The sequence below is a fragment of the Orycteropus afer genome, unplaced genomic scaffold, assembly GCF_000298275.1.
Source record: "Orycteropus afer afer isolate SDZICR_OR568_19922 unplaced genomic scaffold, OryAfe1.0 scaffold00131, whole genome shotgun sequence".
NCBI lineage: Eukaryota > Metazoa > Chordata > Mammalia > Tubulidentata > Orycteropodidae > Orycteropus > Orycteropus afer.
The window spans coordinates 6,492,927-6,517,507 of NW_006921718.1; the positions used below are offsets into that span (position 1 = coordinate 6,492,927).

General features: G+C 36.3%; 1 protein-coding gene across 1 annotated transcript in view; it reads left to right on the forward strand.

The window, feature by feature from the left end:
• The window catches only part of PRKD3 (protein kinase D3), a 158,679-nt gene that overhangs the window by 86,382 nt on the left and 47,716 nt on the right, over nucleotides 1-24,581 (forward strand). The window contains exons 5-8 of the mRNA XM_007945066.2: nucleotides 6,850-7,042; nucleotides 16,824-16,901; nucleotides 20,984-21,167; nucleotides 23,264-23,387. Coding sequence (XP_007943257.1) covers nucleotides 6,850-7,042; nucleotides 16,824-16,901; nucleotides 20,984-21,167; nucleotides 23,264-23,387 — 579 coding nt within the window. The remainder of the gene's footprint in view (nucleotides 1-6,849; nucleotides 7,043-16,823; nucleotides 16,902-20,983; nucleotides 21,168-23,263; nucleotides 23,388-24,581) is intronic.

Sequence of the window (24,581 nt, forward strand, 5' to 3'; positions counted from 1 at the left end):
AAATATGGCCTTGGTGATAGAAATGACGCTAGACATAGCATGACAAAGTTTTGCAAGACCAACAACTTATTCATTGCAAATATCTTTTTTCAACAACACAAATGGTGGCTATACACTTGGACTTTGCCAGATGGAGTATACAGGAATCAGATTGACTACATCTGTGACAAGAGGCAATGGAGAAGCTCAGTATCTTCAGCCAAAACAAGGCCAGGAGCTGATTGTGGAACAGACCATCAACTGCTCATATGCAAGTTCAACTTGAAGCTGAAGACAATTAAAACAAGTCCATAAGAGCCAAAATATGACCTTGAATATCTCTCTCCTGAATTTAGAAACCACCTAAAAGAAACCACCTAAAGAATAGATTTGACACATTGAACAGCGTGACTGAAAACCAGAAGAATTGTCGATGACATCAAGAACATCATCCATAAGGAAAGCAACAGATCATTAAAAATACAGGAAAGGAAGAAAAGACCAAAATGGATGTCAGAAGAGACTGAAACTTGCCCTGGAGTGGAGAGTAGCTAAAGCAAATGGAAGAACCAAGAAGATAAAGCTGAACAGAAGATTTCAAAGAGCAGCTCGAGAGACAAAGTCAATTACTATAATGAAATGTGCAAAGACCTGGAGTTAGAAAACCAGGAGGGAAGAACACAGTTGGCATTTGTCAAGCTAAAAGAACTGAAGAAAAAATTTAAGCCTCGGGTTGCAATGTAGAAAGATTATTTGGGCAGTGTATTGAATAATGCAGGAAGCATCAAAAGAAGATGGAAGGAATACACAGAGTCACTGTACCAAACAGACCTGGTCGATCTTCATCCATTTCAGGAGGTAGCATATGATCAAGGACCAATGGTATTGAAGGAAGAAGTCAAAGCTACACTGAAGGAACTGGCAAAGAACAAGGCTCTAGGAATTGATGATTGGAATAGCCATTGAGATGTGTCAACAAATGTATGCCCCACTGGAGGCACTCACTCGGCTATGCCAAGAGATTTGGAAGACAGCTCCCTGGCCATTTGACTGGAAGAGATCCATATTTGCAACCATTCCAAAGACAGGTGATCCCACAGAATGTGAAAATTATCAAACAATATCATTAATAATGCACGCAAGTAAAATCTTACTGAAGATAATTAAAAAATGGTTGCAGCAGGATATTGACAGAGAACTTCCAGAGGTGCAGGCTAGATTCAGAAGAGGATGTGGAACAAGGGATATCATTGCTGATGTCAAATGGATCTTGGCTGAAAGCAAAAAATACCAGAAAGATGTTTACTTGTGTTTTATTGATTCTGCAAAAGCATTCGATTGTGTGGATCATAACAAATTATGGATATCTTTGAGAAGAATGCGAATTTCAGAACACTTAATTGTGGTCGTGAGGAACCTATATGTAGACCAAGAGGGCTGTCGTTCAAACAGAACAAGGGGACACTGCATTGTTTAAAATCAAGAAGAGAGTTTGTCAGGGTTGTGTCCTTTCACATACTTACTCAATCTGTATGCTGAGCAGATAATCTGAGAAGCTGGACCATATGAAGAAGAACATGGCATCAGGATTAGAGGAAGACTCATTAACAATCTGTGATACCCTGATGACACAACTTTGCTTGCTGAAAGTGATGATGACTTGAAGCACTTACTAATGAAGATTAAAGACTACAGTCTGCAGTATGGATTACATTACAATATAAAGAAAACAAAAATCCTCGCAACTGGACCAATAAGCAACATCGTGATAAATGGACAAAAGACTGATGTTATCAAAGACTTCTATTATTTGGTTCTACAGTCGGCACAAATGGAAGCAGCAATCACGATATCAAGTGACATATGTTGTTGTTTTGCCGTCGAGTCGGCCCCGACTCATAGCGACCCCTCCTTGGGTTTCCGAGGCAGTATCACTATGGAAGTAGGATTTCCCAACCTTCCTTCCGAGGAGTGGCTGGTGGGTTTGAACCGCCAGCCTTCTGGTGAGCAGTCAAGTGCCTTAGGCACTATGCTACCAGAGCTCCTAAGTGACATATAGCACTGGGCAAATGGGCTGCAAAAGAGCTCTTTCGAGGGCCAAAGAGCAAAAATATCTCCATGAAGACTAAGGTGCTCCTCACACAAGCCATGGTATTTTCAGTCACCTCATATACATGTGAGAACTGGACAATTAATAAGGAAGACCAAAGAAGAGTCGATGCTTTTGAGTTGTAGCGTTGGTAAAGAATGCTGAAAGTGCCATGGACTGCTTAAAGAACTAACAAATCTGCCCTGGAGAACATACAGCCAGAATGCTCCTTGAAGTGAGAATGGCTAGACTTTGTCCCACCTGCTTTGTTCATGTTGTCAGAAGGAACCATTCCCAGGAAAAGGATATCATGCTTGGTAAAGTGGAAGGTCAGTAAAACAGGGCAAGGCTCTCAACAAGATGGATTGATACAATGGCTAGAACAATGTACTCAGGTATAGCAAGTATCATGGAGCTGGCATACCAGGCAGTGTTTCCTTCTGTTGTATATAGTGTCACTGTGCATCAGAGATGACTTGACGACATTTAACAACTACTGAAAGAAGGAAGAACAGAAGGTGGACTTCATTGAATTTGGTTAAAGTGGGACCATGGGATTAGAGTAACCAGAATTGAGTGGTAGCTGTTGGAAGATAAGAGAGATAAATCATTTTTTGATTTATTTTTGAATCATTTGGGAAAATTCCTGAGTGGCCAAGGTAAAAGAGAATGAAGGTAGAAAGAAAAATTGGGGTCTTATAAGTATGACACACATACTTTGATCATGTTGTCAGAAGACCATTCCCTAGAGAAGGATATCATGCTTAGTAAAGTGGAGGTTCAGCAAAAAAGGGGAAGACCCTCAACGAGATGGATTGACACTTGGCTGCCACAACAAGCTAAAGTATAGCAAGGAGTGTGCAAATGGCATTGGACCCAGCAGTGTTTCATTGTGTTGTCATAGGGTTGCTGTGAGTCAGTGCTGACATGAAGGCACTCAACAACAACAGTGTTACACACAAAGTGGGGATCTTTCTCTCTAAGGAACTATTCCCAAATCAACTAAATACATGTAATTCAGAAATTAGTCTTTTTAAAATACTTTATTCCCTAAATTATTATATGTGATTATAACATATAATTATTATATATAGGTAAACAATACAGTTACAAAAATTTTATTAACTATAGCTTCTGCAAATGTTAGCTTAATCCTAAACTGTGGAAATAACTCAAACTATTCTCACAAAGTTTCTTTTTTTTCTTTCCCCCTACCCATGGGTCAAAGCTTTTTTTTTTTTGCAGTGTTCCCTCTACTCCCCTCCCACCCTTGGTAACCAACAAAGAAAATTCCCTTCTATATATAAACCTTTTCTTGACTTTTTACAATAATGAATTAATACTATATTTGTCCATCTGTGATTGACTTATTTCACTCAGCATAATGTCCTCCAAGTTCATCCATGTTATGAGGTGTTTTGCAGATTCTTCATTATTCTTTAGTGTTGCATAGTATTTCATTGTGTGTATGTCCCACAGTTTGGTCGTTCATTCTTCTGTTGATGGGCACCTAGGTTGTTTCCATCTTTTTGCTGTTGTAAATAGTGCTGCGATATATGGGTGTACATATATCTGTTCCTGTCCTGGCTCTCACTTCTTTAGGATATATACCTAGTCATGGGATTGCTGGGTCAAATAGCATTTCTAATTCCTGCTTTTTAAGGAATTGCCATAGTGTTTTCCACAGTGGTTGTATCATTTTACAGTCCCACCAGCAATGTATGAAAGTCCCAGTCTCTCCACATCCTCTCCAGCAATTGCTATTTTCTGTCTTGTTGAACTTTGCCATTAGTTTCACAAAATTTCTGGCTAAATATTTTAAGGTGAGCAGAAATTTGTACAAAAGAGACATTTAAGCAAGATGAGGAAAGAACTATCAGTCAATTCTGCTTATGCTAGTCTTAGTGCTCCTATTTTAACCAAATTCTCTGGGTAAGTCTACAATACACATTATCTCCCCTCCTACCTCTAAATTCCACTTAAGTTGGATACATCTCCCCCTCCCCAAAACCACTATTACTAATGAAATTGTATTATAAGTCCAAGTGCATTGGGATAGAAAAGAAGGGTAAGAATCACTGGACTGAAGTTCAGAAGACTAAGTTTAAGTCTTGATTCTGATACTACAACTTGATCATATTAATCCTTTTGAGTTGGTTTCTTCATATTTAAAATAAGGATAATAATATAAGTAGCTCTTTGTACTCGACATGCCTAGAGTTGTGCAAATGCTTAACAGATTTGTCTGTTAACTGAAAATTTGGAGATTCTAGCCCACCCAAAGGCATCTTGGAAGAAAGGTCCGGTGACCTTCTTCCAAACTCAGCCACTGAGTTCTGAAAACTCAGCCACTGAAAACTGTGCAGCACAGTTCTACTCTTAACACACATGGGCTTGCCCTGAGTTTGAGCAACTCAATGACAACTTTTTTTTTTTTTTTTTTTAACTGAATGTGACATATTATTAGGTGCCTGCTATGACTACAGTTCCCTGAGTGGTTCCCTGTATATTTGCTCTGTATTATGGCCCTAATTCCCTGACCCCAGCAGAATGTGACCCAAAGACAGTCACTACTAGGCACTTGGAATAAGAAGGGGGCTGATAAGAAAGCTTCCCCTTACAGAGAGGATTCCTATATACTTGATGATGACTGGCTAAATCAGTCATTCTCCATCTTGTGTGTTTTGACCTTGAGACAGACAAAGTGGTTGAAGCAGGAGCAAGAAAAGCAGAGTCCGTTCTTGGACTCGGGAGCCAGGGATGAAGAAAGCCTAAAATATTTACTTCTGGTTCTTACTGGCTTCTTCCTTAGTTTTGCAGAATGACAGTGGTGTTCCCTTTTCCTTTTGTTCTATGTGAGGTGCTCAGTACATGGCCATATGGATGATTGGTGAGCCACACTAGAGTAGGACTCCTTGGACAGCTGACACATGCAAGTTTGGTGTAGGTTTTAGCACTCTTTGTACTTTTCTTGAATTAAACTGCTTCATAATTAGTTTTAGAAAATTTCTGGCTATACCTTAATAAGAAACTGTTGATCAGTGGCTGTATGTGTGTTCTTTTTGTAGTACTCCCCTTCCTTCATTTATTTTGTTTTTCTTTTCCTTTACTTCCTCTTACTTTCTTGGTCTTCTTCTCCCTTACATATCTTTGTTTCTTAGTTCCTTATGGCTTCTTTTGCTTCCATTGATTGAACATATTGTTGTAGAATGACTCAACTTCTTACTAGTTATACAAGGCATCTAAAAGATCTCAGGACCTCAGTTCTGGCAGTGCAAATGCAAGCAGCTACAATAAAATATATCTGGATAGTAGTTACGTATTTAGATTTTGATGTTTAGGTATTTAGAGTTTATATCCCTAATACATAGTATCTCTAATAATTGCAAGCATGTAATAGTTAAATCAGTGAATATTTATTGAATGTGTGGAATGAGCCATAATACAGTAACTTTATAATTAAGTTTAATTATTCCCGTTGTATAGGAAGGGCCATAGTTAGAGAAATCCACTTATTAGGTTAGAAAATATTTTTAATTGATGCTTGCTTTAATTTTCCCTCCTGCTCATTTTGGGAAAAAAAATCCCAACAACTGGAAGACTCTTAATATATCAAGGTACTAACCAGTTGGAGGGGGGTCGGTGCAGGAGATCCTGGATAGAATAGGAGAACAATATGGAACAAAATTCAAAATCATTTAAAAAAAAAAAAAAAAGACCAGGTTTGCTGGTCTGATAGAAGCTGGTAAGACCCCTAAGACTGTGGCCCCTAGCCACCCCTCAGGTCTGGAATTGAACTCATTCCTGTGGTTTCCAACCAAACAACAGACAGGCATACAGGGTGGGGTAAACGTTTACATAAGGTAGATACATTCCTTGGACAAATCAATCATGGGAGAACGGATGTTTGCCCTGGGAGACAATGTTTGTACAGGGAGTGTTTGCACAGGACCACAGCTCCAGGGGGTGAGAGTGCATAGGAGGTAAAGATACAGGGAAGAGGTAACTATGGGGAGGAAGTGGGAAGAGAGCTTTTACACTGTGGGGAATTGCAGTCAGTGTCATGAGACAAAATGTGTATGAACTGCTATGTGAAAAATGAATTTGCTTTGTAAACTTTCACCCACATTACAGTAAAAATTTTAGAAATAAAATAAAGGTCACTGCATAACAAAAATAAATAAATAAAATAAAATACCAAGGTACTTCTTAAAATATAATCACTAGAGATAAAGTTATTAGTTCACAATAACTAGGATACAAAAATAATTTATGTATCTATTGTTTATAATCTCATCATTAATTTTAATTTTTACATACATATTTTAGTCTTTTTTAAATAAATTAGAGAAACTGTGACTTACCTCAAAATATTTTCAGACATAATGTTTAATAATACAACATGGACAGCAGTAATTTTCCTGAATTTGTTTACTTTTCCTATTAGTAATTCCTTGGTCAGGTTTTTGAAGAGATTTGAACTTTTCTTATGAATTAATTTTAAGGTTTTTGCATTTTATTTTTAAAATGATATATGTATCTAGCAAGCAGTAGTTGGTCAGTGAATGTTTGTATGTGAGGATGAAAATATTTTTGTTTTTTTGTAAATGCAAAAAATTCTGTACTTTTTATCACGTATGAATTATTAAGTTTCAAAGGAAACTGCTGAGATCCACATTTTGAAATTTTTGGCTACAGAATTCCAGATAAATGACTTTTGTGGTCAAGTCCTGCTCATAATAATTTGTCTTTAATATTGACTTATAAAAATTATGTTTTAGTCACATGTTCACCAAGAGCCAAGTAAGAGAATTCCTTCTTGGAGTGGTCGCCCAATCTGGATGGAAAAGATGGTAATGTGCAGAGTAAAAGTTCCACACACATTTGCTGTGCATTCTTATACCCGTCCCACAATATGTCAGTACTGCAAGCGGTTGCTGAAAGGCCTCTTTCGCCAAGGAATGCAGTGTAAAGGTAAGATTGGATGTTTTCCTTAAGTAAAATTCATGTGTGTTTTTGTTAGCAAATAAAATTTAAAATATTTGTATTTCAAGAAGCTTTGTTGTTATTGTTGTTATGTGCCATCGAGTTGGACCCGACTCATAGCAACCCCTCCTTGGGTTTCCAAGGCAGTATCAGTACGGAAGTAGATTGCCCCATCTTCCTTCCGAGGAGTGGCTGGTGGGTTTGAACCACCAGCCTTCTGGTTAGCAGCCAAGTGCCTTAGGCACTATGCTACCAGAGCATGTATATATACACACACATTATTTATATATATATATTTATAAACATATATATATTACATACATGTATATGTGTTATATATTACATACACTCATGTGTACACACACACACATATATATATATAAACAATGATTAATGCAGGCATGCTGTATTTTATTGCACTTTGCTTTGTTACACTTCTCAGATAATGTTTTTTTGTTGTTGTTTTTTTAAAGTTAAAGGTTTGTAACCTCCTTGTGTTGAGCAAGTCTTTTGGTGCCGTTTTTCCAACAACCTGTGCTCACTTCTTATCTCTGTATTACATTTTGATAATTTTCACAATATTTAAAACTTTTTCACAGTGCTATTGCACACTTAATAAACTATAGTGTAGTGTAAACATAATTTTTATTTGCACTAGGAAACCAAAACATTCACGTGACTCACTTTGTTTCAATATTTATTCTATTACAGTAGTCTGGAACCAAACCACAGCATCTCTGAGGTATTCCTTTAATATCTGTAATGGATGTACTATATGCCAAGCACAATGCTAACCACATACACACACAAAAATAAAACACTTAATCTTCACAGCAACTATATGAGAAATAGACTTTTGCTAGTAGTGATAGCAGTAATTAACCATATTATAAGAGGAAACTGAGGCATAGAGAGATTAAGTAACTTGCGCAGAATCACATTGCTGATTGGAATTGATGAAACATGAGTGGGTAACTTGCAGGCTCAACACTTGTCAGTAAGGAACAGCTAATAAGCAGCTAAGCTGATACTTACTTAAGTCTTTCTAATTCTGGACCCAGGTACCACCCACAATAGAATTAGTGTTTCCCTCTTTTCATTAAGCTTTCAGGTACACACGTGTAAATATATTACAAAGGTTTTTGTTGTTTTAATTACATAGATAGGAGACTTGTGCAAAAACTATCTTTCAAAGAATAATTACACTTAAATAGACTGTAGTAGAAGCCACTGTCATTATAAAAGGGACCCAGCATACTATCATAGCATTCCAAAAACATCTCTTAATAAAGCATAATGTTTATAGAATATTGAATAATGTTACTTATATAATTTTCTGTGCTTTCTAAAGAAAATGTTATTGTCCTGTCTCAACAATGCTATGCAATAGAGTAATATTACTCTTTGAGCCAGGATAGAGTATAAAGTAGTCTAACTATAATCTTATGTCCTTTTTTCATGTGATTAATTTATAATAACTGTTTTTGGTACAGTACTGTTAATATAGTAAAAGTATTTGTGGAATTATCAGGTTAACTAAATAAAACATCAGATTTGAGGATTTTCCAAAAAGTCCTTGTTTACAACCCAGGATAAGTAAGTATAATAAGTAAGTACATAAGAAAATAAAGCTTTCTTGACACTATATGATAGCATATGAGAACAGTGAACAGATTGTACATTTGTTGTCAGGTATTTAACTATAAGGCATAGTTGAATGCTGAAATTGTATTTCAACAGCTTGCTTTTAGGTATGAGTTAACACATAAATGAATACTTTAAAATATCAACATGAAAATGTATTGACAAGCAACTACTAAGAAATGTTTTGAGAGAGAACATTAAAAACAGATGTACAAATTCTAGCCAACAGATAATCTTTATAAAGGTACTAGATAGTGCTGCTGTACTGAACAGCAGAGAAATATTCTAAAACCATATTCAGATAACTACAGTATTTTATAGAGGAACTAAAAGAAATATGTACATTAATGAATTTTTTCATAAAGCCAGTTAACTCTTGGCTATTAGTTTAACTTGTTGAGGCTCTACTAGAATATTATTTTGTGCTTTTGTTAGTTCAAAAAAATGCTAGGTTATTTTTCTTGTAAAGGGAAGCTATTTCAGCTATCAATCAAAACTAATCATTTACTTCAGTAATTCCTATATTGTTATAATATGAACTGATACTTACAAAGTAAAATAGTTACCATTTTCATTCACTTGTCAATCTAAGGAATAAAGAAAAGCAATAATTAGGTAACAAAATAGTTATACTGGATCATTTGAGAAAATACATAGTCACAAGAACAACTACTCATTTATTTATTCATTTATCTGTTCATTTTCTACTCTGTTCTGTAAAAACTTCAGGGTAACTTGAAAGCATATGTAAGATACAAGGAAGCACAGACAAGTAAGTAAAAACATGGATAGGAAAATAAAGAATAGGTATGACTTCCATTAAAACCTACATACTTACTGTAGGGGGACCACAAATTTGTCTCTAAATTTCCAAAGGGAACAGAGAAACCTAGTAATTTTCACAATTTTCAAAGCTTATGAGTTTAAAAAAAAAAAATCAGTTACTTAAAACATATGCAGCATGTTAATAGTATGTATAAATTTGCCCTCATACCAAACCAAACTCAGTGCCATCAAGTGGATTCCAACCCCCTTTGGGTTTCAGAGGTGCTAAATCTTTACAGAAGTAGATTGCCCAGTCTGCCTCCCGTGGAGTGACTGGTGGATTTGATCCACCAACCTGGTTAGCAGTCAAATGCATTAGGCATTACACCACCAGAACTCCTTTAAATTTGCCCTAGGGCCTCCAATTAAAAAGGAAAATATCCCATAATGCAGATTCTTATAATAGACCAAATTATTAATTTCATGATGATCTTTTCTTACGACTTTCAATATGTGCTGTTGGCACTATATCCAAGATTTGCTTGACTCAAATAGTTAAAAAGCATTCTACTCCAGAACTTAGTATTTTTACCCATCAGTTAATTGCTGGTAGATGCATTTCAAAAGTGGTTTTAGGCAATAGTTATAGCAGTGGGTCTCAATTTTAGCATCACCTGAAGGGCTTATTAAAACAGATACTGAGCCTACTACCAGAATTTCTGGTATAGTTGTTTTGGGTTGAGGCCCCAGAGTTTACTTTTTTTTTTTAATTAATTAATTAATTTTTATTGTGATTTGGGTGAAAATTTCAGAGCAAATTCACTTTCCATACAGCAGTTCACATACACTTTGTCTCATGACATTGACCACAATTTACTACAGTGCAACAGCTCCCCTCCCACTTCTCCCCATAGTTACCTCTTCCCTGTGTCCATCCCTCCATGCACTCCTGCCCCCTCCTGAGCTGTCTCCCTGTGTATAAGCAGCACTTCTTTCTCCCATGATTGATCTCTCCAAGGAGTGTATCTACCTCAGGTAAATGTTCAACTCAGATGCCTGTCTTTTGTTTGGCTGGAAGCCACAGCTGTGGGTTCAATTCCAGACCTGAAGGGCAGCTAGGGGCCATAGTCTCAGTGGTTCCACCAGGCTCTCTAAGACCAGCAAACCTGGTCCCCCCTTTTTTAATTTCTCCAAATGATTTTGAGTTTTAAAGTTTACATTTCTAATGAGTCCCCATTTGATGCTGATACAGCTGATAATGGGGATCACACTTTGAGAACAAATGAGTTACACAGTAGTGCTGAACAGATTGCACCTGATACTGATCTACAAGCCTATCAACTCCCAGGTTCTTTGTTTTGTTTTGTTTTATTGTTTATTTTGCAGTGTTTCCTCCCTCCCACCCCTGGTAACCAACAAAGAAAGTTTCCTTCCATATATAAACCTTTCCTTGACCTTTTACACTAATGAACTAATACAATATTTTTCCTTCTGTGATTGACTTATTTCACTTAGCATAATGTCCTCTAGTTTCATCCACGTTACGCGGTGTTTTGAAGATTTTACATTATTCTTTAGTGTTGCATAGTATTTCATTATGTGTATGTACCATAGTTTGGTTATCCATTCTTCTGTTGATGGCACCTAGGTGGTTTCCATCTTTTTGCTGTGGTAAATAGTGCTTCAATAAACATGGATCTGCATCTATCTGTTCTTATCCTGGCTCTCACTTCTTTAGGATATATACCTAGCAATGGGATTGCTGAGTCAAATGGTATTTCTAATTCCAACTTTTTAAGGAATTGCCGTACTGCTTTTCACAGAGGTGTATCATTTTACAGTCCCCCCAGCAGTGTATGAGAGTCCCAGTCTCTCCACATCCTCTCCAGTATTTGTTATTTTCTGTCTTGTTGAACTTGGCTACTACTGCTGGGGCCAACTGGTATCTCATTGCTGTTTTGATTTGCATCTTTCTAATGGCTAATGGGGGAGCTCTGGTAGCATAGTGGCTAAGGCACTTGATTGGTAAGCAGAAGGCTGGCGGTTCAAACCCACCAGCCACTCCTCGGAAGGAAGATGGGGCGATCTACTTCCGTAGTGATACTGCCTTGGAAACCCCAGGATGGGTCGCTATGAGTTGGGTCCGACTCAACGGCACATAACAACAACAACAACAACAATGGCTAATGATAATGAGCATTTCTTCATGGGTTTGTTGGCTCCTTGAATATCCTCTTTGGTGAAATGTCTATTCATGTCTTCTGCCCATTTTTTAATTAGATTGTTTGCCTTTTTGTTGTTGAGGTGTTAAGAGTTTTCTATAAATTTTATACGTAAGTCCTTTGTCAGATAATGTTGCTGAATATTTTTTCCCAGTCTGTAGGTTCTCTTTTGACTATTTTGGAGAAGTGTTTGGAAGCACATAAAAATTTAATTTTTTAGAAGGTCCCATTCATCTAATTTATCTTCTGCTGTTTGTGCATTTTGGGTTATGCTTGACAGTCTATTTATGCCATAAATGAGAGCACCTAAATTTGTCCCTATTTTTTCCTTGAGGAACTCTATAGTTTGAGATTTCTTATTTACGTCTTTGATCCATCTGGAGTTAGTTTTTTTTGTATGGTGTGAGGTACAAATCTTGTTTCATTTTTCTGCAAATGGTTATCCAGTTTTGCCAGCACTGTTTGTTAAAGAGACCATCTCTTCACCATGTAATGGATTTCAGCCCTTTGTCAAAGATCAGCTGACCATAGGTTGATGGATCTACTTCTGGGTTCTCAATTCTGTTCCAGTGGTCTATGCGTCTGTCGTTGTACCAGTACCAGGCTGTTTTGATTACTGTGGCTGTTCAGTAGGTTTTGAGATCTAGGAGTTTGAGACCTCCTACTTTGTTCTTCTTCAATAGTGCTTTATTTATCTAAGGTCTATTTCCTTTCTGTATAAAATTAGTGATTGGTTTTTCATATTCTTAAAGAATGTTAATGGGATCTGCATTGGGATTACATTGAATGTATAGATTGCTTTGAGTAGTAGCAACATTTTTACAGTGTTCAATCTTCCTATCCATGAGCATGGTATGTTCTTCCATTTATATAGATCTCTTAGGGTTTCTTGAAGTAGTGTTTTGTAGTTTTCTTTGTACAGGTCTTTTGTGTCCCTTGTGAAATTTATTCCCAGGTATTTTATATTTTTGGTAGCTGTTGGAAATGGTATTAATTTCCTTATTTCTTTTTCAGCAATCTCTTTGCTGGTGTAGAGGAATTGAACTGATTTTTGTATGTTGATCTCATGTCCCGCCACTGTGGTGAGTCTGTTGGGTTTTCTAGGTATAGGATCATACCATCAGCAAATAGGGATAGTTTAACTTCTTCCTTACCAATTGGGATGCCTTTGATTTCCCTTTCTTGCCTTATGGCCCTGGCTAGGACTTCCAGTACAATATTGAATAGAAGTGGTGATAGAGAGCATCCTTGTCTGGTTCCTGTTCGCAAGGGGAATGGTTTCAGTCTTTCTCCATTGAGAATAATGTTGGCTGTTGGTTTTCCATAAATGCCTTTTATTTTGTCGAGGAATTTCTCTTCTATTCCTATTTTTCTAACAGTTTTTATCAGGAATATGTGTTAGATTTTATCAAATGCCTTTTCTGCATCGATTGATATGATCATGTGATTCTTTTTCTTTGTTTTATTTCATTTTTTATTTCTTCTACTACCCAGTCATTTTCAAGCTGGGTGTTACTCAGTTTCCATATATTTGCTCTTTTTCCATTGATCTTCCTATTGTTGATTTCTAATTTTATGGCAATGTGATCTGAGAAGATACTTTGCAGTATTTCAGTGTTTTTAAATTTATTAAGGCTTGCTTTGTGGCCTAACTTATGGTCTATCCTAGAGAATGTTCCATGTGCACTGGAAAAAGAAGTATATATACATTCTTTTCTAGTGCACATAGAACTGTTGTTGAGTGAAGTGCTCTGTAGATGTCTATAAGGTCTAGTTGGTGGATTGTATTGTTTAGTTCTTCTACATCTTTGTTGAGTTTGTTTCCAGTTGTTCTATCTTCTTTTGGATGTGGTGTGTTAAAGTTTTCTACTGTGAGTGTGGAGTCATATGTTCGTCTTTCCAATTCTGTTAAAAGTCTAATTTATGTATTTTGAAGGTGTTAGAGTTTATTTTGAAGGAGTGTTTTGTAGTTTTCTTTGTACAGGTCTTTTGTGTCCCTTGTGAAATTTATTCCCAAGTATTTTATATTTTTGGTAGCTCTTTCATTGGGTGCATATTTATTTATTATTGTTATGTCCTCTTGTTCACTTGATCCTTTAATCGTTATATAGTGTCCTTCCTTGTCTCTTATGGTGGTTTTTGTCTTAAAATCAATTTTATCAGAAATTAATATTGCCACTCCTGCACTTTTATGGTACCAGTGTACTTGATGGATGTTTTTCCAACATTTGATTTTTAGTTTGTGTTTGTCTTTCTTTCTGAGGGGTGTCTCTTGTAGACAGCATATTGATGGGTTGTGTTTTCTTAGGCAGTCTGCAATTCTCTGTCTCTTGAGTGGTGCATTTAATCCATTGACATTCAGTGTAATTATCAACAAGTGTGAATTTGTTCCTGTCATTTTGTTAAGTGTTTCTTCATTGTGTTGCTAATATCTTTATTCTATGTAATTTTCTGTGCTGAGCTCATTATGATTATGAATCATATTACCATTTCCTTCATAGCTGCTGTTTCAGTATTTGCTAGATATTTATGCTTGTCCTCTTTTTTATTTTGATGTGAAGGTTTATCATTTTTTCTTTGAGGTTACCCTGTCATTTATAATTTTCTTCCCAAGTTTATAACAGTTCTTTTTATCTTGTAGTTGTCTTAACTTCCTCACCATTTAGAAGTTCTGTAACTACATTGTTTTCTCCCTCTTTTTGGCTTGCAGTTGTTCTCATTTGCCAGTTGATGTCTCTGGTGCCCTGTTTACAATCTTGTAACAGGCTTATTTAGTTTGGATACTTCCATAACAGGGTTGGTTTCTCGGTTATGTCGTCATTTGTGTTAATGGTTGGTTGTTGTTTGCTGTTGTTGGTTCTCTGTCCAAAGGATTCACGTTAGCATTTCTTGTAAGGTTGGTCTGGTTTTGACAAATTCCCCAGTTTCTGCTTATCATAATTGAGGAACATCATAACTTCACCATCATAATTGAGGGACAGTTTTGCCGGGTATATAATTCTTGCTTGGAAATTCTTTTCTTTCAGGTTTTTTATATACCATCCCATTACTTTCTTGCCTGGATGATTTCTGCCCAGAAATCCGAGCTTATACTTATTGTTGCCCCTTGTAGCTAACTTTTTGTTTTTCCCATGCCACTCTCAGGATTTTTTCTTTGTCTTTGGTTTTGGCGAGTTTGATAATGATATGTCTTGGTGATTTTCTTTTGGAGTCTATCCTGTTTGAGGTTCGTTGGACTTCTGAACAGATATATTCTCATCCTTCATCATATCAGGAAAATTCTCTTCCAGCAAATCTTTGGCAATTTTCTTTATTGTTTTATTTTTCTCTTCCTGTTCTGGAATTCCGATTACACATAGGTTATTCCTTTTGATGGTATCCCACATAAACCTTAGGGTTTCTTCATTCTCTTTTGATCTGTTTTATGACTGATCCCTTTCCAGAAAGTATTCAGGTATTTGTCTTCAATATCATTAATTCTGTCTTCTATTGATTCAATTCTACTCCTTTGCATCTTCAGTGTGTTATCTGTTTCTGAGAAGTTAGTCTTAATCTAGATTTCTCTCTGTAGATTTTCTGTCATTTCTAATTTTTCATTTATTTTTTCATTTTGTTCTTGTGTTGTCTTCCGAAATTGTTCTAGGGTTTTGTCTGTATTTTCCTCAGTTTTGTCAGTGTTTTCCCAGATCTGTCTCTCAGTCTGCTGCAGGTAGCTAAACATAATTCTTTCAAATTCCTTCTCAGGGAGTTCAGTGATATTTCTTCCTTAGGGATGTTATGGATTTGTTTCCTGGTCTCTTGTTTCTACTACTTTATCTTGCTTCTTTGTGTAGATTGTGATAGTCTTTTGTCTTGGAGACATTGTGACGTTGTTGTATTTATATTTAATTGGTAATTGTATGTTGGAGTGATTCACCCATGATTTTTGTTTTGTTTTGTTTGGATATTATCTGAGCAAGCAGGTTACTGTGGTCCTCTAGTCCCTAGTCAGCAGCACAACCTAGTCAGCAGCACTTGTGCACTCACCACTTGTCTCCTTTCCATTCGTCAGCCTCCCATATGTCCATTTTGTCCTTGGCAAGTGGAGCCTATCCTTAGATCCCTGGAAACTGAATAAGAGAGCTATTACTTTAAATATCCAGTATGGCCACCACTTGTAAACATTCAACATGGCTGCACCCTCTAGACAACCAAAGCCCACAGCTCAGTTTGTTTCCTTCTTTGCTGTTTCCCTTTTAATCATCAGCCACCAGCACAGTTGTCCGTGAAGCCCTTGGCGAGCAGGGCTGATTTTTAGGTCAATTGTGAGGTTCTAACACCACTTAGAAATATTCAGTTTGTCTGTGCTGTCAGGATAGCTGACAGTCTGCAGCTCCATTTGCTCCTTAGTCACTGTTTTCATTCAGGCTCTTCTACTAGTTGGTGTTTGATCCACTTCTGTATCCTTCCTTTTAGAGATTAGGGCTCCAGAATTATCTTATGTATCTGTGTCAGTTGTTTTCTCTTTCTTTGTTGAAGTGGGTCTGTATAGCTTGTCTGCCTATTCTGCCATCTTATCAGAAGTCTCAACTCCCAAGTTCTTACAGTCTGAAGAGAACCCTTATGTAAACTAGGACACCTTTTGTGCTTGAGAAGCTCAGTCTTTCATCATAGAGTTATATGTGGAAGCCCTAATTTGATTCCTTGTAAAAGTTTGTTGAATCACAGTCTCTATTCTGCGTATGCATCAGTTCATATTAATACTTAGAAATGGAAAGTAACTACCTGAGATAAGTTTAATAGAAATTTAAAAACCCTAAGAAACTCTTAAAGGGGATATGGAAAGATGATCATGAACTAAGTAAGAGAAGGAACCATGGAGAAGCCAGCTACTTTGTGGTATAGTGTTATACAAATAGTCTTGACCTTATTTTACAGATGGAACAGAGGGTTAAGGTTAAACAGAATTAGAGACAGATCTTTAGTCCAAAATTCGAGTTCTTAGTAGAGGAAGACTTTATTTTATTTTCATCACCATTAATAATAATAATAATACTCCATCTGTGATTTAAAGAAGACTCCATATCTGACATTGCCTAACTTTTTATACAAATTAATATTTTTGCAGTATTAATACTTTTATCTTATTTTTATTTTAGATTGCAAATTCAACTGCCATAAACGCTGTGCATCCAAAGTACCAAGAGACTGCCTTGGAGAGGTTACTTTCAATGGGGGTAAAATTATTTTTCATGATTTCTATTAAAGATCAGACAAGATCACCATTCCTTTGTACATTATCTTTGCATATTGCTATATCTTCATGTTTTATTTTGTTTTTTAACTTTAAGTTTCCCTTATGATTTAATAATCAAAATACACAGAGCAGTGATTTTATACTTTTTTAAAATTTTTATTGTGGGAAAAAATATATATGTAAACAAAAAATTCATAATTTCAACCATTTTTAAGTGTACAATTTAGTAACATTAATTATATTCACCATGTTGAGTAATGGTATACTTTCATAAGTAATGTCACCTTCCTGTCTTTCCTCTAGCCATCTACCCCTTTGTAATCCAATATATGCTAATATACCTAGTGGTACTGCATATATTCTTTTCCCCTTAGGGATGAAAGGACTTGTTTTAAAGCCTTGCTGTCATCCGTATTGTTTTATAGTTCTGCTATTTATTGAGTGTTTGCTATGGCAGGTACTGTTCTAAGCTCTTTACATATATTGATATTTAAACTTAAGAACAAGTTTTTGAAGTAGTAGTACTATTTCCACTTAAAGGTCAGTAAACTTAGGCATGAAGATGTTAAATCAGTTGCCAAGGAAATACAGCCAATATGTGGTGGAACTAGGTTTTTAAACTATATGGTCTGGCTCCTTAGTCTATAGTCTTTAAAACACATGTTCTGCCTCACCACCTCTTTTTTCACAAAATAATCATTAGCCAAATATTGCCTCTCATTGGCCATTATTTTCTTTTCAAGATAAAAAATAGTAAGCAAAGTGATTATCTTTTTTTAGAAGGAAAAAATAATGACTAAATTTTCAGCATAATTTTCCTTTAATAATTACATGTCCAAAAAGAATTGAATATATGTAGTTCTGTAGAAGGAAAAGCATGAGGAATGAAAGTACTCTAGAACTTACTGTTTTCCCTTATGTCACGTTTTCTGTGGTGGTTATATAATACCATTGATAGAAAGTGTAATTGGATTTTTTTCTTTTCAGTTAATCTAAATTAGTGCAATTTTTTTTAATACAACTAAAATCTTTTCTAGATAGATAGTTCCTGCATTTGTATTTTTGTGCTTTTCTATCTTTTGTACCAAACCCACTGTCATCAAGTTATTTCTGACTCATAGCAACCCTATAGGATGGAGTAGAACTGCCCTATAGGGTTTTCAGTGTTATAAATCTTTACAGAAGCAGGCTGCCACATCCTTCTCCCACAGAGCAGCTAGTGGGTTCTTACTGCTGACCTTTTGGTTAGCAGCCAAGTGCTTTAACTATTGTGCCACCAGGGCTCCTTACTTTTCATACAGTGAATATGAAATGCAATTTATATTTATTTTAATGTTTTATGTCTCTGATTATTAGTGAATTTGAGCTTCTTTTCAGTGTTTACTGTTTGTTAGGGGATTTTTACCCTCCTTTTGATTGCTTGTTCAAACACTTTATTTAATTTTTTAATTTATTTGTTGTAATTGATCTGCAGGAGTTAAGGATAAGTCTACAGCATAATAATTTATTGTCAGTTAAACGTGATATAAGTATCTTCCTCAGTCAATCTTCGTGTGTGACATTTTTATTGAACTATAATTTTCAGGTCACCCATTTAGTATATTTACAAAGTTATGTAACCATCACCATCTAATTTTAGAACATTTTCATCACCCCAAAAAGAAACTTCATCTTCATGACCAGTCGCTCCTCATTTCTCCCTCTTTCCTAGCCCCTGGCAACCACTGTCTACATTCTATCTCTGTAAATTTGCCTTTTTAAAATATTTCATATAAGTAATATCATATAATATACGGACTTTTGTAACTGGTTTCTTTACTTTGTATAATGTTTTCAAGGTTCATTCATGTAGCATTGCAAAAAGGGCAAGGAGGCCACATGTTCTGACCTCCTCTAATCCCACGAGAGGAAGACAGAATCACCATCAATAGCTCAAAGCCTATTCCTGGGAGGCCAGACATGCTGCCTCCCTCCAGCCCTTTCTCCAACCGTTCCTCCCAAAGCATCCACCACCTTTCTCCTGGGTTTGATAATTCACTGCAGTGGCCACACACAACTCACAGATTATGGAGTTTATTAGGGAAGCACCAGGCTACAATTCAAGTTCAGGAAAAACGCTCAGTCTCTCTCCCAGCCCACTGTCTCTCAGCCAAGTCTCTCACAGTCTCTCTCCCAGCAGTGCATGTCCCTCGGTGTCTTACTCAGCAATGTGTGTCTCTTGTGTCTCTTTCCCAGTAGCACATGTCTCTTTCAGGAGTGTGTGTCTCTTTCGGCAGCATGTCTTCCTCAACCAGCAGTCAGAGAGAGTTCTGCCTCTAGGAGGCCTCCTTTTGAGCCCGGCACAGTGGTCAAACTAGCCAGTCATAGCATCAGAACTCTAAGCATTTGATAGTGAGCCTCCCATAACATTGCGTTGTGCCACGCCCAACAGAAATAACCCAGGTGGATAACATTTACAATCAGGAGCTCCTCAGTTGCTCATTCCACCACTGAGTTTACAATGACTTATGGGTAGAAAAGCCATACTAAGTAATTTACTACTCTACAAGCATGCATAAATACTTTGTTCTTTTATATCAACAAACAGTATTCCTCTGTATGGATAATAGCACATTTTGTTTATCCGTTTATCACCTGATGGACACTTGACTTGTTGCTACTTTTAGCCTATTATGAAAAATACTATTATGAATACTCGTACAAGTTTTTGTGTGGTCATGTATTTTCATTTTTCTTAAATATATACCTAATGGTGGAATTGCTAGGTCATCTGATAATTCTATGTTTAACATTTTGAAGAACTGCCAACCTGTTTTCCAAAGCAGAGGCCACATTTTATATTCCCTCCAGTAATCTGTAAGGTTTCAATTTCTCTGTATCCTCACCAACACTTGTTATTGCCCATCTTTTTTATTACAGCCATCTTAGTGGGTATGAAGTGATTAATCACTGTGGGTTTGATTTGTATATCCATGATGACTAATGATGTTGAGCATATTCTTATGTGCTTATGAGACATTTGTATGTCATCTTTGGAGAAATATCTATTTAAATCCTTTGCCAGTTTAAATTGGGTTATCTTTTTATTTTTGAGTTGTAAGAGTTCTTTAAATATTCTGGATGTAAGTCCATTATCTTATAAATGATTTGCAAATACTTCCTCCCATTCTGTGGGTTGCCTTTTTACTTTCTTAAGGTTTCATTTACAGTACAAAAATAGTTAATTTTGATAAAGACCAGTTTATTCATTTTTCTTTTATCACATGCTTTTAGTGTTCTAAGAAGACTTTGCCTAATTCAAGGTCACGAAGATTTACTCCTATATTTTCTTCTAGGAGTTTTATGCTTTTAACTCTTAATAGGTTTTTGGTCATTTTTGAGTTAATTTTCCTTGGACCCAAGGAAGGGGTCTTGTAGTTAAAGTTATGTGTCAACTTGGCTGGGCCTGGTTTTGAGTGGCTAGGGAGCTTGATGTAGTAATTCCTCATGGTAGAATATACTGTGAACAGACTTAGGGATGTGATCTGCTTCCACTATATAAGAAAATGCTTTGAGAAAGGTCTCTAGCTTTTTCACACATCTGGATTCTGTATTTGGCTCAGTCTTCATCCCAGTGGCCTGCTGTGTTGTCTGCTGATCTTGAGAGTGTTTCTGGACTTCAACTAGTGGCCTGCCATGCTGCTTGATAATTTTGGGACATTGCCATTTCACTTTTCGACCGTGGGCTTGTCAGCCTCAGCAGCCAGCTTGATGACACCCTTGTTACAAATACCATTCACCATAAAGATAAAGATGGTGGTTTGTCTTTTAACTTTGTTTATATAGTAATATCTTTTGACATACAAAAATTTTAAGTTCTCTTGTAATCAAATTAATTAATCTTCTGCTTTATTATTTACACATTTTATAGTTTTTTAATAAATACTTTCTTATCCTGAATCATAAAGATACTTCCTTATATTTAAGAATTTAAAAATTTTCACATTTAATAGATTGCCTTTGTTTAGATTGATTGATATTCCATTAACATAAAACTCTGAAATTCATTTCAAACGTTTCCAGAACCTTCCAGTCTAGGAACAGATACAGATATGCCCATGGACATTGACAGCAGTGACATAAACAGTGATTGCAGTCGGGGTTTGGATGACACAGAAGAGCCATCTCCCCCAGAAGATAAAATGTTCTTCCTGGATCCATCTGATCTTGATGTGGAAAGAGATGAAGAAGCTGTTAAAACAATCAGGTAATATATATGTACGTATTGTAAGCTGCTTCCAAATGCAAGATTCACCCAGGAGCACCTTAAGAAAGAAAAAGCCTCTCTTTACAAATAAAGCTTTAAATCTAATTTAAAATCTAATTGTAGGTAATTCTTTTATATGCGAGGCACTGTTTCTGAAATGGATTCTGTTGCTCTTACTGTCCACTCAAGATGTGAAGGTATGAGAACCCTGTAAAAAGAAAAATTCTTTTTTTAAGTATAGTTCAGATATACTACCTAGTTGTGGAGCAGCCACCACAAGATGCCAGTATTGAACCTTTGGTTAAAGCAACCATGTTCTTCACATTGGCAGATTATCTGATGGTATATGTCCAAGAATGTTGCACTAAAGATGGTGGTGATGAATCTGGAAGCAGTTTTCATATCACCACAGTTAATCTAAATATGACCACTGTAAAAATGCTGTTGGACTATAAAACTATCTTAAATATCCCCCTGGTGGTGCAATGGATAAATACTTGGCTGCTAACTGAAAGGTCATTGGTTCAAACCCATCAGCCATTCTGTGAGAAAAGAATTGGCAGTCTGCTCCTGTAAAAATTACATCTTAGGAAACCCTATGGGGCAGTTCTACTCTGTCACGTGAGGTTGCTATGAGTAGGAATCTACTTGATGGCACACAGCAGCAACAACATGGTTGTTATTAGGTGCTGACAGAGTGATTTTCGACTCATCGTGACCCTGTGTGACAGAGTAGAACTGCCCCATAGGACTTTCTAGGCTTGTGAGTTGGAATTGATTCAACAGCAGTAGATTTGGTATTTCAATTTTTGGTTATCTTTATGGGAGCAGATTACCAGGTCTTTTTCCTGTGGAGCCAATAGGTAGGTTTAAAAGGCCAGCCTTTTGATTAGTACCTAAGTGCTTAACAGTTGTGCCACTAGGGATCCTTAAATATCCCCGTGTTGATATAAATCTGATTCTTAGTATATATGGCCCTTAGGATGTACTCTTCTGTAATAAAGATGTCACCATTTTGACAGTTTCATTTTTCCTTAGCAACAGTCATTTAGAAAAAGTGCTCCATTTAGCCATCTCATATAGCTGAACTACTTGCTTCCATTGTAGGCATTTATTCAGTTTGGCTTATGATTAAGTTATATCTATCATTATCACTGTTAACAAAAACTTAACGTTTACCCAATTTGGAGACCATTAAAAAACTCATTTATCTATGTTCCTAATGTTGTTGTTGTTGTTGTTATGTGCCGTCGAGTTGGACCCCACTCATAGCGACCCCTCCTTGGGTTTCCGAGGCTGTATCACTACGGAAGTAGATTGCCCCCGTCTTCCTTCTGAGGAGTGGCTGGTGGGTTTGAACCGCCAGCCTTCTAGTTAGCAGTCAAGTGCCTTAGGCACTATGTTACCAGAGTTCCCATGTTCCTAATAGTAAATTCTTAATAGTTTAAAAGAAAGTATCTTCTTATTAACTATTTTGAGGTTCCAGTTGAGAAAATAGTGTATTTTTCCCGTTGCCCCTCAAAATTGCTTTTTCTCCACCTATACTGTTACCGTGTTTCAGTATTACCTGGTTTGATTCATTAACATTGCTAGTTTATTTCCTTAATATCTATAAATAATTTTTCATTAAATATCTTCTATGAGAAGTACTTTTTCTTGAAAACATGAACAAATGACTTTGACATTTGAACAATGCAGATTGGAGTATAAGTATACCTGCCTTTTGCCTTATCATGAATTTATTAATTTACCATACTGTCTACCGCAGCAAGACTCCTCCTAACAATGCCAAGTGACGTGACACTCTCTCCCAAGACTTAAATCTTCCAGTTGGAGGGCATTCTTTCTGCTCTATTGTTCATCTTACTTTGCCTAATATTTTGTGTCCTTCTGGAAATTCATGAAAAATAATGAGAAATTATAGTATTAGATTATTTTATAAATGAGCTGTGTATCTGTGATATTGGTATTAATTTATTATCTTCTTAAACTATTGTCTTTCTAATATATTTTGTAAAACTTTCTCTTTAAAAAGGCTTGGTGAGTCTTTTTAAATGATATATAAATATTTACCATGAATTTTAAATATTTTTTAGTCCATCAACAAGCAATAATATTCCGCTAATGAGAGTTGTACAATCTATCAAGCACACAAAGAGGAAGAGCAGCACAATGGTGAAGGAAGGATGGATGGTGCATTACACTAGCAGGGATAACCTGGTCAGTAACCACATATGTTTTAATATGTTAATATAACTGACATATGTTTTATTTTATTTTCAAATCAAAATGAGAAAGAGAAATCTATAAAGAAATTGTGTACAATATCTAAAACTCACTGCCATCTAGTAGATTCTGACTTACAGCAACCCTATAAGACAGAGTAGAACTGCCCCATTGGGTTTCTGAGACTGTAAGTCCTTACAGAAGCAGATTGCATCATTTTTCTTCCACAGAGTGGCTGCTGGGTTTGAACTGCTGACCTTTTAGTTAGCAGCCAAATGCAATAACCACTACACCACCAGAGTTCCTTTGTGTACATATGATGTGTAAAGGTAGAGAACTTTTAAAAGGCAGAATATTTAATGTATTGTCTTAGTAACCTGGTAGAACATGAGAAATTCAGAAAGGTTCTGGATAGTGCCTATGGTTTATAAGCTTGCAAGTGGCCATCCATGGCACCATTGGTCTCCATTTACCTGGGGCAAAAGAGGAAGAAGGAGAGTTAGGGATAGGAGGAGAGATTGGAATGTATGGTTGATTGCCTCCATGAACATCTGCCTTCTTTGCCATGAGACCAGAAGAATTAGATGGTACAGACTACCATTACTTCAGTGTTTTGATCAGATGCTGTAAATGATCTTGATCAAAAAGGGGAAAATACAGAACAGAATTTCAGGTCTTCCTAGAATCTAGACTTTTTAGAGTCATGGAGGCTGGATGAACCCACAAAACTCTTGCTATGAGATAATCTTTAAACCTTAAAGCAAAAAATATCCCCTAAAGTCTTTTTAAAACTAAATAGTAGTTTAGCTTAACTAGTGAAGAATGTCTTCGTTGGGTATTATTCTCTTTTAAGAACTGTTTATAGGGCAGGAGGCTCCAAGATAGTGGACTGGGCAGATGCATTATCCACATCTTCTACAACAAAAACTTGAGAAACCAATGAAATAGATAATGGAAGACAGCATATATCCCAGACCTTCAAAGGAAAGGATAAAGAAGTAGATCAGATACTGATGAGAGGAAGTGACTGAACAAAAACAGTGAACAAGGAGTAGTAAACTGCCAGCTGGACAGCATGGCCTTGAATTATTGCCAATAGCATTTTTTTTTCTTTTTTTTTTATTAGGATTTGGGTGAAGATTTACAGAGTAAATTCACTTTTCATACAGCAGTTCACATATACTTTGT